The sequence below is a fragment of the Cydia amplana genome, chromosome 4 (genome assembly GCF_948474715.1).
Source record: "Cydia amplana chromosome 4, ilCydAmpl1.1, whole genome shotgun sequence".
NCBI classification, from domain to species: Eukaryota; Metazoa; Arthropoda; class Insecta; order Lepidoptera; family Tortricidae; genus Cydia; species Cydia amplana.
In genome coordinates, this window is record NC_086072.1 from 10302845 (window position 1) to 10320745 (window position 17901).

The window sequence follows — 17901 nt, forward strand, 5'->3', positions numbered from 1 at the left end:
TGGCTACATACATATCCTTCCCTATTTACTTGCAGTGCCTACTTACTTTTGTGTTTACCCCTATGTAGACCTGTGGGAGTTGTGGTTAACCAATCGCGAAGGTCTACGTAAAAGCTGGCGCCGACCGTTGGTGGTTGTCATTGATATACTGCCGTATTCGAACTTCAAGATATTCACAAGAGACGACATGTACTAGATCCATTCTAGATACGTTATAGTTTAGATTTCAACTAGTTCTCTTTTGCAGCGCAATTCGAGCAACCAATGTCACTTTTACGTTAGATAGAGTTAGATATCTATATCTACCTATTAGTGTAAGGCCTGAGTGGACGCTGGAACCGGAGCGTTCGGCGGGGCGTGCAGCGTGGTGGCGTCGGGGTCACAAGTAATTTGAGCAGCGTGCACTAAGGCCGCTCCCCGCACGCCCCGCCCCGCTGCACGCCCAACTCGAGCGTCCACTCAGGGCTTACACTTAGATGTGAACATGATGTGAATTGGATCTCTAAGCCATATCTTGTGTAAATCGTTCAAGAGTATCTCCAGAATCGCGCAAATGTCAAATTTGACAGGTTAGATCTTAAACATATCGTTATCGTATCTTGGCGATGTCTAAAAGATATCTAACAGATGTCTATTTTAAAATCCGAATCGGGCCCCTAGGTACCCGTATTGAATACCTTAAACTAGAAATTCATTCTATAAACACCTGTTCATGGTTTGATATTGTTAATTTGTTATGCTATTTATTTTACCTAATATTTGGGCCATTTTATTTAAAGTTGTCCTCTGCACATTTTTTTAATTTGGGAATTTTTATATTATTTCTACTCAGAATCACGAGCTCTTTTGATCCTAATAGGAGGGAGAAAAAAAGTGTCCCAAAATTTCCATTCATTTTTCGATCTTTACATTCCGTGACCGCCATAAAAAGTCTATGAAAAATAGTAACGGAATGGAAATAAAAACCTTGGGTCACTTTTTTTCTCCTATTAGGATAGACAGAGCTCGTGATTCTAAGTAGAAATAACATAGAAATTCACAAATTAAAAAAAAGTGTAGGGGTCAACTTTAAACAAAATGGCCCATGTACATGCAAAGGCGATACGCAACTATAAACATCAATATTAATACCAGACTTTTAAAATGTGAATGCCACTCTAGGTTTCCCAAATAAAGATAACTTTTATAATAAATAGGTATCCAGTGACATTTAAAATCAATGTTCATTTACCTACTAATACTAAGAAGACGTAGGTACACAGATTACAAAAAGTTAGACCACTAGATAGAAATATAAGTACATAATAAAGACATAATAGTACATTACATACCTAGGGAAGTGTATTCGTGAATGATCCAGATTGCAGGTGTTTGTGCATAAATATGTGATCTGGGCCTTTACGAATTACCGCCCGTGGTTTGTCTAAAGTTTTACGTCTTGCCTTGACCGAAGTGAGATGAAATGATGAACGCGAGGAGAAAATCCCACTTACGGGCCTAGGGTGACGTAAATATAGATATGTACACTTAAGGTGCGTAAGAATGAATTTTACTCCCTAGCATGTTCGTCCATAACAGAACAGATGCCCATCCCAGTTAGATTGTATTTTGGGAAGAATTTCATGTACTGACCGTTGAAAGGCGTCAGAAATTTTATCGAATAAATCAAGTTTCTGACGTCATTTACTCTCGGGCGTCGATGGTTAAATTTATTCAATGTACTTCATCAAACATAATCTCATGAATTTATGACTAATATTCATGAGTTTATGCAACTAACATAATCTTCGTCGTTATAAAATAATAATTAAACATAGGTATAATATAGGTACCTATGTGGGTAGAGAGAGAGAGAGAGTAGGAAAGTATTCCTAAAAAGAGGAGCGTGTGAAATATAACTTGATCATCTACCTAAGTACGTCAAAAGTGGTAATTACTCATACCTATTTAATTGTACAACATACTTTAAAGTTGTAAATTGAAAAAAAAAATACAACGGGTTGCACTCAGGGAGTGCCGGCAGAAGTGAAAACTCAATGACTAGTGCAAAATGCACTATGTATAATTGAGGTTAACGCCATCTAGCGTTATTTCGTCGCATTACTTGAAACCCCTAAGCACATCACTGTTAGTACTCGAGTTATATTAATACCAGTTAGAGCGAAACTCACTAGGTGGCATTTAAATAAATAAAGAAAAACTCAATGACATTACATGTAACAGTTTTTGGATCAGGTACGTCTTACGGTCACGTGGTCGTCTTACGGTCACGTGATCTCTCGCGAGTTTAACATTTTTTCCCCACCACAAAAAGTGCACAGCGCCGCTAAAGAAGTTTTCACTTCAAAAAATCATATTTTATGTTAGGCGAGTTAAGTATAAATAGGCAGGGAACAAGTAAGGAAAATATACTTGGTCAAGCCGATCTTGTCAGTGGAAAAAGGCGGCAAATTTGAAAAATGTAGGCGAGAAGGGATGTCGTCCCATAGTAAATTTGAATTTCGCACCTCTTTTTACTGACAAGATTTGCTTGACCAGCTATATATTTTATTCCCTACTTCGAAATTTTATTATTGTTTATGATCAGAATTCCTTTGAAAATCTTTCATACAAGTTTTCAGACAGACTAAAAAGTTAACTACAAAAGCTAGGTTTTTGTGAAAACGAATACGAGTATCTTAAAAGCTTGATTTGTACCAGCTGTATCCTGTATGATTTTGAAAATAATATGCATGTCAATAGCCTACTTTGTCTAGTCATCATCTTTTAATTTGGGGCGCTTAATGCACTTGTGTTCTGTCTTATGTTATGAAATCCTCACGCGTGCAGTCTTCATAGTTACAGCTTGGATGCAGTCCGCCTGTAGTGGCTATAATCGAGTAGAATGGTTACGATGTCGTTTGTAAATTAAATAAATCATATTTTAATATTTACAGTACATATGGTGCTACTTTACCGCCCTAGTGCGGTAACTAACACTATGAGTGCGTATGTCGAAAATGAAAGGTAATTCGCAACGCGTGTCGAATTACCTACTTTTTGCACTTGTATCTTAAATGTACTATATGCCGTATTTGATTATTATTTGTGCATGTGTGATTCACTGCGTACCGCCAAGGCGCTCTGTTAACTATGTCAACCATATGGCCATAAACTACACACACTTAAATGACTTAAACAAGTGTGTTTCGGATCATACATATTGGAGGGTTCTGTACCATTGCGCAATAATAAAAACGATACATATTTTCCAGACACGCGTGTCTTGATTTAATAAAAATACTTCATACTGAAGGAAACTGGAAAGTTTTTTGAAACATGTAAAAATTAACGCTTCAAAATACTTTTCACCACACCAGCTTGGAAAGCCTTACTTTGCACTTCAAAAACGGATAGCAAAGTTGCACTTTGCTATCAGTAATTCACATGTGAGGCAAAGTAATCAAATGCAAATTTTGAGTTTTCTTATGTTTGCTGGTAGAATTGACTTTTAAATGATGATTTTGGATGATAAATATTTAATAACATTCATTTGATTTTATTTGTTTTTTTTTGATATTTTACATTTAATATTTGCTTCGGGTGAAAATTTTGTGTTTCACTCGGGGGCAAATTTTGTTTAACCCTCGTGCTTTGAAACCCTCGCAACGCTCAAGATTCCAATTTTCGAACCACTCGCTACGCTCGTGGTTCAATTTTGGAATCTTTCGCTTGCTCGGGTATCAATATTAACACAAGCGGTTAAACAACAACTTTGCCCCCCTGTAAAACAAATAACAAAGTATTTTATAGAAAGTCGAGTATTCTCGTAACTATACTGGGTCAACCAAATCTTGTCAGTAAATAGGAACAAAAAGACTATACTCATGCTTTTCTTTTGGGTGCTAGTACTAGTGTAAGACAAAGATAGTATGATTCTTTCTGTCTATGTTTGATTATCAAACAGACATTTGACACACTATATTTCTCAGACAATCTAATACGTACTATGTCTACTATTCTAACTTTTAGGCTATTAGAAGTCATCTAAGTTACCAGACTAACCCATCGTTTAAATATATGTCAAGGATATATCAGTAGGAATGTTTCCTGTCCATTTGCCTTTGTGTAAACTGCAAACTTGAACATGAATCATATTGGCTTTCTCCTGCAGTAACGTCATCGGAGAAGCGTCGTTCGTTCTGCTTTCGAGGCGTATCGTGTTGTCCGTGTTTAACAACATCGCACCTAACTCATCACGTTCAAAATAATGACGTTTAACATTTTATAAACATTATCTGAGATATACATTTGATACCCGTCTCAAATAGATATTCGACCACACTTTACGTGTACATAAGGTACTGTATTCGTATTTCATGTAGGAGAAAATTACAAGCCATAGTTTTGGTACATTATATATACATATTGATCACTACGTGAACTACGTCATAAACTTTTAGATCTTGAAAAATCGGTGGAACATCTCAAATGTTATAAGTAAATAAAGGTTAAAGTACCTACCTAATTTGGCATTTTTAAATGCTTCCGGTCTGATTATCTTATGGCAAAATAATATTGAAATTGAAATAATGATACGGTTGCGCAAAACAACAAATTATAATAACCCGCTGTACTATTTGGTTTTTATGAAATACCTATTTACAGATAATAAATGCAGTGTCCTATCTATTACGAACATTTCACCCGGACGGACCGGACCGTGTAGGTAAAAAAAATAAGAGTGGTTTTTTTAGTTTAAAACAATTATTGTTATTTATATTTGACATATTGTTGGGTTCTAGAAAAAATATGTATATAGCTGGTCAAGCAAATCTTGTCAGTAAAAAAAGGCGCGAAATTCAAATTTTCCATGGGAAGATATCCCTTCGCGCCTACATTTTTCAAATATGCCGCCTTTTTCTACTGACAAGATCTGCTTGACCAAGTATAACTATCTCCGGTTACACTTTAAAAATCTTCTACAGGTACACATTATAAATTAATTCCATTTCGCCATAATAGCGGTCCATAAAATGACTAGGGTACAAAAGGATGCTTTAGCTGCTAAAGCATGAGGCGACCGTGTGCTAAAGTTTAGCACACGGTCGCCTCATGAAGACCACGTCAGGACCAGCGTCCGCAGCGTGTATCGATTAGTTCTAGGTTCTATCAGGCGTGGCTCACTCCGCGATTTCGTCGTTTTGCTACAGGTAGCTAAAAGTACATCCGTTCGGCCCCAATTTTGGGGAAAGCCATAAGCCGCGCGTGGCGCTGTCGCCACGCCACCTAGCGGCCATATCTGTGCTGATCGTAACAGACGCGTTTTGTTAGAGAGTGAGTCTTCTGTACTTAGTACTATTATTTATTCTGTGGTTCTATCTAATAATGCACATCAGTTTAATCTTGACCATTCGTTTCGGCTACTTCACGCACTTATGGATGACGTGGGGCGCCGAGAAGTTTGCCAATAAAGTACTTAACGCCTTGTTATTAAATGTAATATAATAATGTGTATGTAAATTATATAGACCCATACGTCGAAAAATATTTCGGACGAGAACACTTTCCTCAATCGCAGCGTTCTAGGAAATTCCTCTGTACCTGACTTTTCGCGCTTTATCTTTTAGACTTCCAAGATGGGAGGAAAAATATCCCTGTCGATGTGTCGATAGAGAGATGCGGTGTTAGAGCAGCTGTGCACATCGTGTCAAACCGATTATTGTGATAATATAGTTCGTGTCATTCACGATGACACGCTCAAGGCACGCGTCTTCGTGTATGATACAGAAGGCATTTGACAATAGACTGAATTTACCAGCGGGCTCAGCACGGTTCCATTTTTATCGATTATCACTATGCCCGTCACTTTCGCACTTACATACTTGTTAGAACGTGACAGGCATGGTGATAAACGATAAAAATGCGACCGTGCTACTAGGGCTGGTTTAGAATAGGTTTTACAACAACTTACAAAGTTCTTTTTTTGCGGTCACATATGGGCACTGATATTTTTATTCATTTATTTCCTCAACGTGTCGTTACGGTCACAGTCGTGGTCTCCTCGCGACTTCGGGCATACGACACGTGCGAGGCTATATTATACCGAGATAATTTATTGTACCTTCATCCATTGTATTAGCTGTGTTTGGCCTTGGTCTCTGGTTGGCACCATACGCTGCGTACAGCGACTTTTTGTACGGGAAAGCTGCAAAATTTCTAAAAAAAAAACCGGCCAAGTGCGAGTCGGACTCGCGCACGGAGGGTTCCGCACCATCAGCAAAAAATAGAGCAAAACAAGCAAATCAAAAAAACGGTCACCCATCCAAGTACTGACCCCGCCCGACGTTGCTTAACTTCGGTCAAAAATCACGTTTGTTGTATGGGAGCCCCACTTAATTCTTTATTTTATTCTATTTTTAGTATTTGTTGTTATAGCGGCAACAGAAATACATCATCTGTGAAAATTTCAACTGTCTAGCTATCACGGTTCGTGAGATACAGCCTGGTGACAGACGGACGGACGGACAGCGGAGTCTTAGTAATAGGGTCCCGTTTTTACCCTTTGGGTACGGAACCCTAAAAACGTGGTGCTGCGCTGTACGCCGGAGTTTTAACTGTACCCGTACCACGAGTCACTGACAGTGTCAACACTGATATATGTATAGGTACGCTAACGTCTATGTAATTTACGTTCTATACAGCTCGCATGAACTGATATGCCAGTACTTTAGTTTTTAAACGAATTATAATTATTTATCTGCTCCAACACACCTATGAATCCTATCATGCACTGAACTCTTGGCTTAAAAACGACAAACGTAAAAAGGAAGTCGGGTCCTCTCGTGAATTGAATAAATCTAATTGAGTTGTCACTCAAAGAAAACAATGACGAACATGTTGGAAAATCCGAAATAAATTAAAGATTTTTACGTTTACCTAAAAATAAACGTATTCATACGTGTCCTTTGTATTATGATTACGAATTTATGAGATATTTGCAGTTGCCAAATTGCCAGGCACTACTTATATGTAGTTCAACAAATAATATAGTTTTTATCATTCAGTTTTTATATAATTTTATTTTTTGTTCAGTACCAGTATCATTTTAATTTAATACCAATGCTAAGCCGGTTAACATAATTGCATTAAATGCAATTTACTACCTTAAATCTATTTTTCTTCGGTCCGTACCGTACCTAACTGAAGGCAAATTTCATTTCATACATTTTTATCTCATAATTGGTGTGTTTTTACTAGAGTCGTATTTGTCACCTTCCATTTAAACGTAATAAGTAGAGATGCCATGAATATTCGGCAACTATTCGGTATTTGGCCTATTCGGCCACTTTGCCGAATATTCGGTATTCGGCCGAATGTTGGCTACTATTCGGCCGAATACCGAATATCTATTGCAATTTGCACCTACCTATTGGCTCCTCTACACGATGGGCCAACGCCGGCCACTCAAGGGACGCAGCCATGCGGTAGAATGAGATAGCAATATCACTTGCTCCCTCTAACGCATAAATGCGTCTCTTGGAGTGGCCGGCGTTGGCCCATCGTGTAGAGGAGCCATAAAAAGAAGAATTACACAATAAAAACCCGGCCAAGTGCGAGTCGGACTTGCGCACGGAGGGTTCCGCACCATCAACAAAAAAAAGCGGCCAAGTGCGAGTCGGACTCGCCCATGAAGGGTTCCGTATTTACGACGTATAAAAAAAAAACTACTTACTAGATCTCGTTCAAACCAATTTTCGGTGGAAGTTTACATGGTAATGTACATCATATATTTTTTTTTTAGTTTTATCATTCTCTTATTTTAGAAGTTACAGGGGGGGGACACACATTTTACCACTTTGGAAGTGTCTCTCGCGCAAACTATTCAGTTTAGAAAAAAATGATATTAGAAACCTCAATATCATTTTTGAAGACCTATCCATAGATACCCCACACGTATGGGTTTGATGAAAAAAAAATTTTTGAGTTTCAGTTCGAAGTATGGGGAACCCCAAAAATTTATTGTTTTTTTTCTATTTTTGTGTGAAAATCTTAATGCGGTTCACAGAATACATCTACTTACCAAGTTTCAACAGTATAGTTCTTATAGTTTCGGAGAAAAGTGGCTGTGACATACGGACGGACAGACAGACGGACAGACGGACAGACGGACAGACGGACAGACAGACAGACAGACAGACAGACAGACATGACGAATCTATAAGGGTTCCGGTTTTTGCCATTTGGCTACGGAACCCTAACAAGCAAAAAAACGGTCACCCATCCAAGTACTGACCCCGCCCGACGTTGCTTAACTTCGGTCAAAAATCACGTTTGTTGTATGGGAGCCCCACTTAAATCTTTATTTTATTCTGTTTTTTAGTATTTGTTGTTATAGCGGCAACAGAAATACATCATCTGTGAAAATTTCAACTGTCTGGCTATCACGGTTCGTGAGATACAGCCTGGTGACAGACGGACGGACGGACGGACGGACGGACAGCGGAGTCTTAGTAATAGGGTCCCGTTTTTACCCTTTGGGTACGGAACCCTAAAAATAACCAAAAACTAGGTTACATTTAATATTTAAAATGTATTCTTGGAAAGTTGTTAAATAGGTATGAAGACCTTTTTTCAGCATTAGCTGATTACAAAATATAATCTGTGTCATGGGTGGGTTTGATTTGATTGACTCTAACAATATTCATTAATTCTGTTCAACAAAAAATAAGTATATGTTAGCAAACGTTATGCTTTGTTGCCGAACAGTTTTCATAAATAATATGTAATTGTCACTCAAAATGTTCACATGTCATGCCGAATATTCGGTCGCCGAATATTCGGTATTCGGCCAAAACCACTATTCGGGGAATCTCTAGTAATAAGCGTTCTTTTCTATGTAAAATGTTGTTGTATGTTGTTAAAATATTATTTAATTTAATTTAAATTTAATATTAAAATGTTTTTCTATGTTTGTTGTGTTAAACAATACGTAGTTAGGTAGTAGGTAGGTAGTAGTTAGGTTAGTTAGAAGTTAGCTATACGCACACCTATGCGATACACGCGTGTTGAATATTATTAGTGCTTTATGGATTTTTCGATTTCCCACGGGGCTGATTATTTAAAGTAAAGAGCATGATTAGGTAAATCGAGTTTAAGTAAATGAATCAAGTAAGTTGGGTCGAAACTTAGATGTGATTGGGTAGTTTCGTGCGTAGTGATTGAGAGTGCTAACAGAGATGATGCACTCTAAAAAATGAAGACCAACTAAGAGCAGTTTTCTTTTAGTTGACGTTAAGTTAATTACAACAATAACGATCTTATATAAATCAAAGAAAGCTGATTACTTAAAACAATAAGTGTATCTGTGATTGAACTAATAAAGTAGGTATGTTAATAATCCTATCAATTGTATACTTTGCATCTATCATTAACTTATTGGCATAATTATGTAACGTAGGTTGATTCAATCCTTAACAGCCCTTAGTTGATCTTGCTAGGATCAATTAGTTAGCATAATTATTTTTCGTGTAAATATTGAACAAGATCTTAATTGGTTCAGTTACATAGATATAGTAATAGCAATCAGAATTACCTTATTTGTCGTGTCTAAGTTCTTGTTAGGCTCGTATGGAATCAAGATGCTTGATTACGACTATCAAGATATTGATAGGGCCAACCAAATTTTTTTTAGTGTGTTTCTTTTCTTTCTGATCGTTTTATTATTACGCAAAGTTGAAATGCGTAAATAAAATTTTACATTTCTTAAGTAGGTACTATTGAACTTTATGAAAGTAATACAGGTATTATTAACATGAAAGTGAATTGATATAAAAAAGCAAAAACCTTGTTTCAATTCCATTGATCCCAGTTCGCTAGAGCTCTAGCGTATCTAGATAGACTATTTGGGGCCAAGATTGATTGTTACTAATAAAACGTACCTTTTGAATGGTATTCATTATTATATTACATTCTTGTAAGTAAGCAGCAAAAGTAAGTAGATTATCTTTTTAGTGTAAGACGGTAATCGGGTCGGAAAGGCGAGCGGTGCCGAGCGCGCCCCCGTGACCCGAATTTTCGCAATGACGTCACAGCAGCAGCCCCAGCATGTGGGTCATGCTCCAGCCGGCTCCTCGTCGGCCTCCCGCACAACAGATACGCCGATAAGATAACAACTGACAGACGCGACTAAACATGCACTAACTAACCTACCTTTTTACACTCATTTTACTTGTTACGACTTATTTAAAATCAAGGTTTCGAGATTTTAGTTATGACATTTCAGCTTTTAATGGTGACCATTCACTTCGCCGTGTTTGCCTAAATATATACCCGTTTTTGCATCTATTTCCGTAGGTAGTACCTATATACCTATAGAAAAACAAGAACGATGATGAGCCGTGTTTGCGTTTGCGCAAATCAAATACATACAACATGTTGAATGCTATCTGTTGCGGCGTCGGTAAAGAAGGGGCCCTCCACAAAACTGGAAAAGACATATCATGTTTTTTATAACTGTATTTCATCCAAATCCAATCTTCATAAAGTGTCATTCTATGGAACTAACTCAGTAGGTAGTAGGTACTGCGACGCGCGCACCATAATAATATGTAAACAAACCGCCATGCTGAAACTGTCAAAAAATATGAATTTACTAGTAACTTTTGTGTACACAGTTAGCAAGTTCCATAGAATGACACTTTACATGCAACATAGCGGTTCATGTAATATCTTACTTAAAAGAAAATAAGTTCGGAAAAAATGGTTACTAACTTAGGTCGAAATTGTGGACCTAAATCTTAGACCATGTAAATAGATCAATGATTATCATTCGTCCACCTAACATTTAAAACTAACAAGGCACCTAAAATATTAATATAAAAACAATAATAAAGTTATTTTTTGTACCTATTAAAACGTTGCTTAACTTGGAGTAGGTACAAGGTCGGAACTGACGTCAATCAGATTTCGTTATTGCAGCTAGCGGTCGGTTCGTCGCTTTTATTTCTTTTTAGGGTCCTGTACTTCAAGTAGTTAGTAACTAGACTAGATGCGCTCCCTAAACTGTCAGGTATAAAGACTTAAATCTCAAAAATAAATTTTAAGTAGGTTCTTAATTGACTTGTTTTTTTATATACGTTATCCTACCTACTACACCTACACGTACTTAATTCATAAACTGCATCTTACTTATGAAGTTAACAGGTAGTTAACGGTAACTTTGTAGATAACACGAAGCCAACCTTTATTATTTTCATATATTAGATTCGAATGTAGGTAGGCAAAAGACAAAGGTGGTTATTTTTTAAATGGGTAACTACCTATATTAAGCTTCAATAATTTTTTTTATAAAAATATTTTTCTTTCCAGTATAAAAGTAAATAATCGGTACAAAGGCATACGTAGTCCTTTGACCTATAAGTATTAATTCACGGTCGATGCAAAAAGAGATTACCTACAGGTTACCGACCTTAATAAAACGTGACCCTGATCTTGTATTGGGCACCAGATTGTTTGTTAAACCCCGAAGATGACCTAGAAACGTAGAAGACTGAAGAGTGTTTTTAGGGTAGCTAGGTACACTAATATAGGTAGGTATAGCTAGGTACCCACCTATATACAGGGTGACATTTAAGTCGTGATCAGTAATATGTTTTTCTAACTCCATAAACAACAAACAATTTAATGCCCCTAACTCTTTCTAAAATCAGACAAGATTTTTTTTATTTTTTCGTTTATTTTTTGTCATTTATTTTACTTTTACATGTGGCAATGTGGTATTTAAACAGCTTTGTAAGATATTTCAAATGAAAAATTAAGTAAATTTTATTTCTAACTGGAACAAATGACAAAATTGATGTCAATGACAGTTCCTATTCAAAGAGACGATTCAATTTACTAATTTAAATATTTTAATAAGCCGTTGTAATATCCTAAATCCACTTATAAAAGTAAAATAAATGACAAAAAATAAACAAAAAAATAAACTTGTCTGATTTTAGAGTCTGGCTACTGAAATATTACACAGATGTTTGGCGGGAAATTCAAAAAATCTTGGGCTGGTCACACTTTGTGTAGTAGGGTTTATAGTTTTAATACTAGAAAATATTTTTGACTTTCTGTGCACACGTAACCTACCTACGAATATACGTTAAATATACGCTGACGTGCACTCAAAGTCAGCTTACATAATTTCGACCACTATGTAAAGTACAGTCAACGATAAATACATATGTTTACACTTTCTCACCATATACACCATTGTAACAAGGCGAAAAATGAAATGTAGTGTAATAAGACCTAGCTTGATAATACCGTAATATTAATCATCACCAAAAAAATTACATAAGTACTGTGCCAAATATACTAAATGCTAAGTATCCAAATATTTATAGAGCACCAACCTCCTAATTTGTTTACATTTGTTTAGGACTTGTAAACATTGCAGTTTTTCGTTATACAACGCTACACGTCGACTTCGCACATTGTCGTAATTATTTACGAGCTTAAATAATAGTTGGCGGACCTCACTCAGTATAGACATTAATATTACTTATTTAAAATAAACCCCTTATAAACCGAAAACAATTTGAATGAATGACATAAATTGACAACTGATTTTTAGCTTTTTTTTTATTTAATCATAGACACAACAACGAAATATCTGTCAACGATTTTTGTCTAACCAGACTCTAGTAAGAGTAGGCCGGGGCATTAAATTGCTTGTTGTTTATGGAGTTAGAAAATATATTACTGATCACGACTTAAATGTCACCCTGTATATATATATATATATATATATATATCTGTATTTTTAGCATCATAGCTCACAAACAGATGAAATTATTCTTTTTTAGGGTTCCGTAGTCAACTAGGAATCCTTATAGTTTCGCCATGTCCGTCTGTCTGTCTGTCTGTCCGAGGCTTTCCTCCGTGATCGTTAGTGGTAGAAAGCTGAAATTTGGCATGGATGTACATAAATCATGTAGGTATTGCGAGAGAACGGTACAATAAAAAGTTCAAAAATATTTTTTTTGTGTACAAAATGGAAGAAATAAAATATAAAACAGAAACTCAATAAATTACTTTAAATGAAAACTATAGCGAACATAACGGTCCAACCGTTTTTGAGTTATTACAAAAAGTATTTTAGTAAAAATACGTAAAAAGCGCTGCGAAAGTGCTCCCTTTCGCTGGTAATATACATGATACCCTACTAATAACCGTTTAGCCTATTCTGTCAGAATGGTAACGACGGAACCCTACACTGAGTATGGCCCGACATGCTCTTGGACAATTTTTTTTTTACCCTCGAGCACTGATTCGAGCAAGCCACCTGGCTTTATCAAGACTGGGCTCGACATCTTGATTTTCCTGATTCTGATGTTTTTTTTAAACAGGTGCTATATTTTTTACTTTGGCTCGGTAATACTATCTGCTAGTATGCTAAATATGTATGTGAATAAAATTAACATTAGCTGATAAATCAAATAGATAAGCTAAACTTAATTAGACTCGAGCCTATAATACAATCCGCAAACCAAACTGACGACCGGGATCGTAAAACTTCTTATTCATACTACAAGTTTTCATTTGCAATAAATTAAGAATACTTTTAAGCATATTTTACCATCTTAGTTTTAAAGTTCCTGTTAGCACGTTGAAATGTATTTATACTTTTTTAGTAGAGCCTATTATTAGTTACGGTTTTGACTGCTATGGCCTCAATTTTAAAACTAACATAGATAAATTATCAATCTCTTAACCATTGTTAAAAGACCTAATTTTATAATTATTATATAAATATACTGTCGAATACCTAGCATAATTTAGATTTAAGACTATTGCTGTGCAGGGTCCATGTGAAACTCACTTTCACTATGTAACACCAATGTAACAACCATGGATGCAATAAATACATTATGAATTATGAATTAGAAATGTTACAAATCCGTTTTCTAAGACTACTAGGTAATAAAAAGATAAAATACAGTTGCAAAACTGACTGCAGATAATTATTTAAATTATGTAAAATTTTACCAGTGGGATTAAAACTTAAATATATGTTAGCTATAAACAGTTATGGCAGCCAGGAACACAGGGATCTAGTCAAACATAGTCCCAACACCAGAGCACTAACGACGGGCAAATATCTCTCTGGTCTATAATTATTTCGGCGATAGGACACTTAAGAAACGGTTACCCTATTTACTGAATACTTTGCTCGCGGACATAGTAAAAGAGCCCAAAAAAAGTAAATTAAAAAACAGTCTTATAAGGTATCTCTTGAATACTCTATAGGGGAATGTGTCGCCCTATGAAAAAAAATATATTGGGGGACATCTTACAGAGATCAATTATATAGAATATTTATGACATACCTACTTAAGTATTATGGCTTATAATATCAATTTATTTAAGTATAGAATAGTGAGACTCCACAGTCACAACACATGTAGTTTTGTGGAGCTTTGTCCTTAACAAAAAAGATGTAACATTTGTGTAATAAATAACTAAAATTAAAAAAAAATGAAATAAAGTACCTATTAGTTGTAGCAGGAGTGAAAGATAATATAGAAAACTTGCTTTAGGGGTCATCCAATTAATTACGTCATATCGCGTCATAACATTTAGGGGGAGGGAGGGGGTCAAGAAAATATGACATGTTGTGACAAACTTCACCTATTATCGAAAATTGATTTGATATTTTTGTATTCTCTGTACATTTAAGTTACTAGATTTTACAATGATAAATCGTTTTTATTCGTGTATTTTTTCTTAATATTATAATTATAATAAATATATTTTTTCTACTCCCGTACTTTTATTTGTCATTTAAAGGGTCGTGCACACACCTTTAAACCCCTCTCTTATAGTTGTCAAGACAAGTCTTTAGTCTATTACCCAAAAAAGTATTTGTGCATACACGCAGTATCTTTTTGGCACTTTTACGATACTTCGTGTAATCACCACTTAAAAAATATTGTATGGAATACATTGTTGCCAACCTAATTTTAATTGTCATTTCTGACAGATGAGTGAACCATAGACATGTTTTGGTTAATCATCATCATCATCATCAGTTTTCATCTTTATAGGGCTGTATCTCCTAAACCGTGCGTCGTAGCGCAAAAATAATCAAATTTTCTTTCCCCTTTGGAACCGGTAAGTAATATTTAAAAAACACAAAAAACTAAAAAAAAAAGAAAAAAAAGAAAGAGAAATGTGTATGGGTTGTATCTCCTAAACCGTGCGTCGTAGCGCAAAAATATTAAAATGTTCATTCCTCTGTAAGAAGCCCCTAATTAATATAAAAAAAAAACACAAAAGAGAATTAAAAAAAAAACAAAAAAAACTTTATAATGCTGTATCTCCTAAACCGTGCACCGTGCGTCGTAGCGCAAAAATAATCAAATTTTCATTTCCCTTTGAAACCTGTAAGTAATATTTAAAAAACACGAAAAACAAAAAAAGAAATAAAAAAAAGAAAGAAAAATGTTTATGGGTTGTATCTCCTAAACCGTGCGTCGTAGCGCAAAAATAATATAATGTTCATTCCTCTGTAAGAAACCCTTAATTAATATTAAAAAAAAAAACAAAAAAGAAATAAAAAGAAAAACAAAAAAAAACTTTATAATGCTGTATCTCCTAAACCGTGCGTCGTAGCGCAAAAATAATCAAATTTTCGTTCCCCTTTGAATCCTGTAAGTAATATTTAAAAAACACGAAAAACAAAAAAATAAAAATAAAAAATAAAGAAAAATGTTTATGGGTTGTATCTCCTAAACCGTGCGTCGTAGCGCAAAAATAATAAAATGTTCATTCCTCTGTAATTAATATTAATATTAAAAAAAAGAAAAAAAAAACAAAAAAAAATATTTATAGGGCTGTATCTCCTAAACCGTGCGTCGTAGTGCAAATAAAAAATAAAATTTTCGTTCCCCTTAAGAATCTCACGCACTGAACAACCTATCATATTAGGAAATTAAACAATCATCATCATCCGTTTTTATTATTATTTCATTGCATTTCAAAGTAAACTGCTTGGTCGTAGAATAGTTATTTGTACAACAAGTGATCAAAGTTTGATATTTCTTCGAGTGCTTATTTTGAGTCCCGTGCAAGCGAAAGATTCTATAATAGATTCACGAGCGTAGCGAGTGAATCTAATTTAGAATCTTGAGCGTAGTAAGGGACTCAAAAGCGCACGAGATGTAAATAACTTTGATCTCGTGTAGTACACAACATTTTTCACCGCAGCGCAGTGAGAACATACCTATTAGACAACTTGAAAAATGTAATCCTTGTTCATCACTTAATCTTAATACCTGCACTCATGTTTTCTTAAGATATACAAACAATTAAGTTTAATTACCGCAATGGAACACAAAAACAAAACGTAATAATAAATTCTATTAAAATAATATAGAAATAACAAACCAGTTAATGTTTCGCTTCAATCTTCAACACTTCAATCGACAACATTTTTGAAAAAAAAAAATCTTTGTAAGATACGGTCCGAATTGCGGATACGTATGACAAAGGTCACTTGAATGTCATTTTGTCTCACTCAGTGAGCAAAATCGCATTTTGCTCACTGTTTTTAAGAATCAAAGTACCCTTGTTCGAGCTGCTGAGGTGAAAAAAGTATTGTATGCAACATTGTTTAACTGAGTCAAAAAATACTCGTGGCGTCTTTATTAACAATTTTCGGCTTCGCCTCAAATTGTTACTCACGCCACTCGCCTTTTTTGACCCCTCTTAAACAACGGTTGCATAAAATACTATTATTAAATAATAATCCTTAGATGGAATTGCTGATTTGACTAAAAAAAATTGCCAAATATGTGACGTCACATCAGAGGGAGGGTCAAAAAGTCATGAAATTCGTGTAACGTAATTATGGATGACCCCTTATGTCCTTTTGTTCCCAGGGATCAAGTCCAGAATGCTGTGTGGACAGCGGCGGGTTGGAAAGCAGCGCGCCAGGCCCGCCCCCCGGGCCCCGCTACAAGCTGGCCAGCGAGGGGTCCCTGCGCGTGTGCTCCTTCCAACACACCCGCACCGTCGTCGACAAGATCCTCGCCGCCAAGTTCCTGCGACGATGGGAGACGCACGTCCTCTGCTTGCAGGAGGAGCATATCGTTTCCAAAACGGTGAGTCGTCACTCGGAACCAAAGATTATAAAGTAAAGATAGACGTTCATTGAATGCCGAGAACCAACGAACATGTGACCACTCCGTAGTGCCCGTCTTTATGAAGTAATACTTACTTACCTATACTGTTCACATACAATCTGGCTCACATACCCACTTCTCTAAAATTTTGCATAATAGGAGATGCACCTATTCTGTAACGTATTTATATCCAAAATGACTGGCTATTCGATAATAACCATAATGCAGCCTGTGTCCATGTGTCTAGCCAAAATTGTCACGTTTTAACATCGTATAATTGAAACAGAGACATTGTGACGCTGTCGCAGTTACTTGGAAATTTATATTATTGTCTCTATTAATCATTAAATCATTATACTGAAACAGAATCGAAATTCATAAAGAAACTGATAACTGATGAAATCAAATATAGGTAATTAATTACTAAATGAGTCATCTCTATATCGGATGGAACAGAACGAGGGACTTTTATGCAAACGGGGAATTGTTTAAGCTAAGTACTTTATTTTTCACTTATTAATTACGTTAATATTTCTAACCATTTGTGAGATACATGTTGTTAAACATTAGTGCAGATTTTAGCATGTTTCAACCCCGCACCGAATGTAAAGTCAGTTAATGACGTGACAATTTAAAACCTGGTACAGGTTGTCACTGATATTAAAATATTTCATTTTAATGATTTTGTTTTACTTTTTAATCCAGCTTTACGATTATAATAACTCGATTGTAGATCACTTGGATT

The 17901-nt window shown here is 35.6% G+C and overlaps 1 protein-coding gene across 1 annotated transcript in view; it reads left to right on the forward strand.

Annotated features, from left to right (window-relative positions):
* Positions 1-17901, forward strand: part of LOC134663233 (C-Maf-inducing protein-like) — a 45470-nt gene that overhangs the window by 3415 nt on the left and 24154 nt on the right. Inside the window, exon 2 of the mRNA XM_063519627.1 lies at positions 16914-17135. Coding sequence (XP_063375697.1) covers positions 16914-17135 — 222 coding nt within the window. The remainder of the gene's footprint in view (positions 1-16913; positions 17136-17901) is intronic.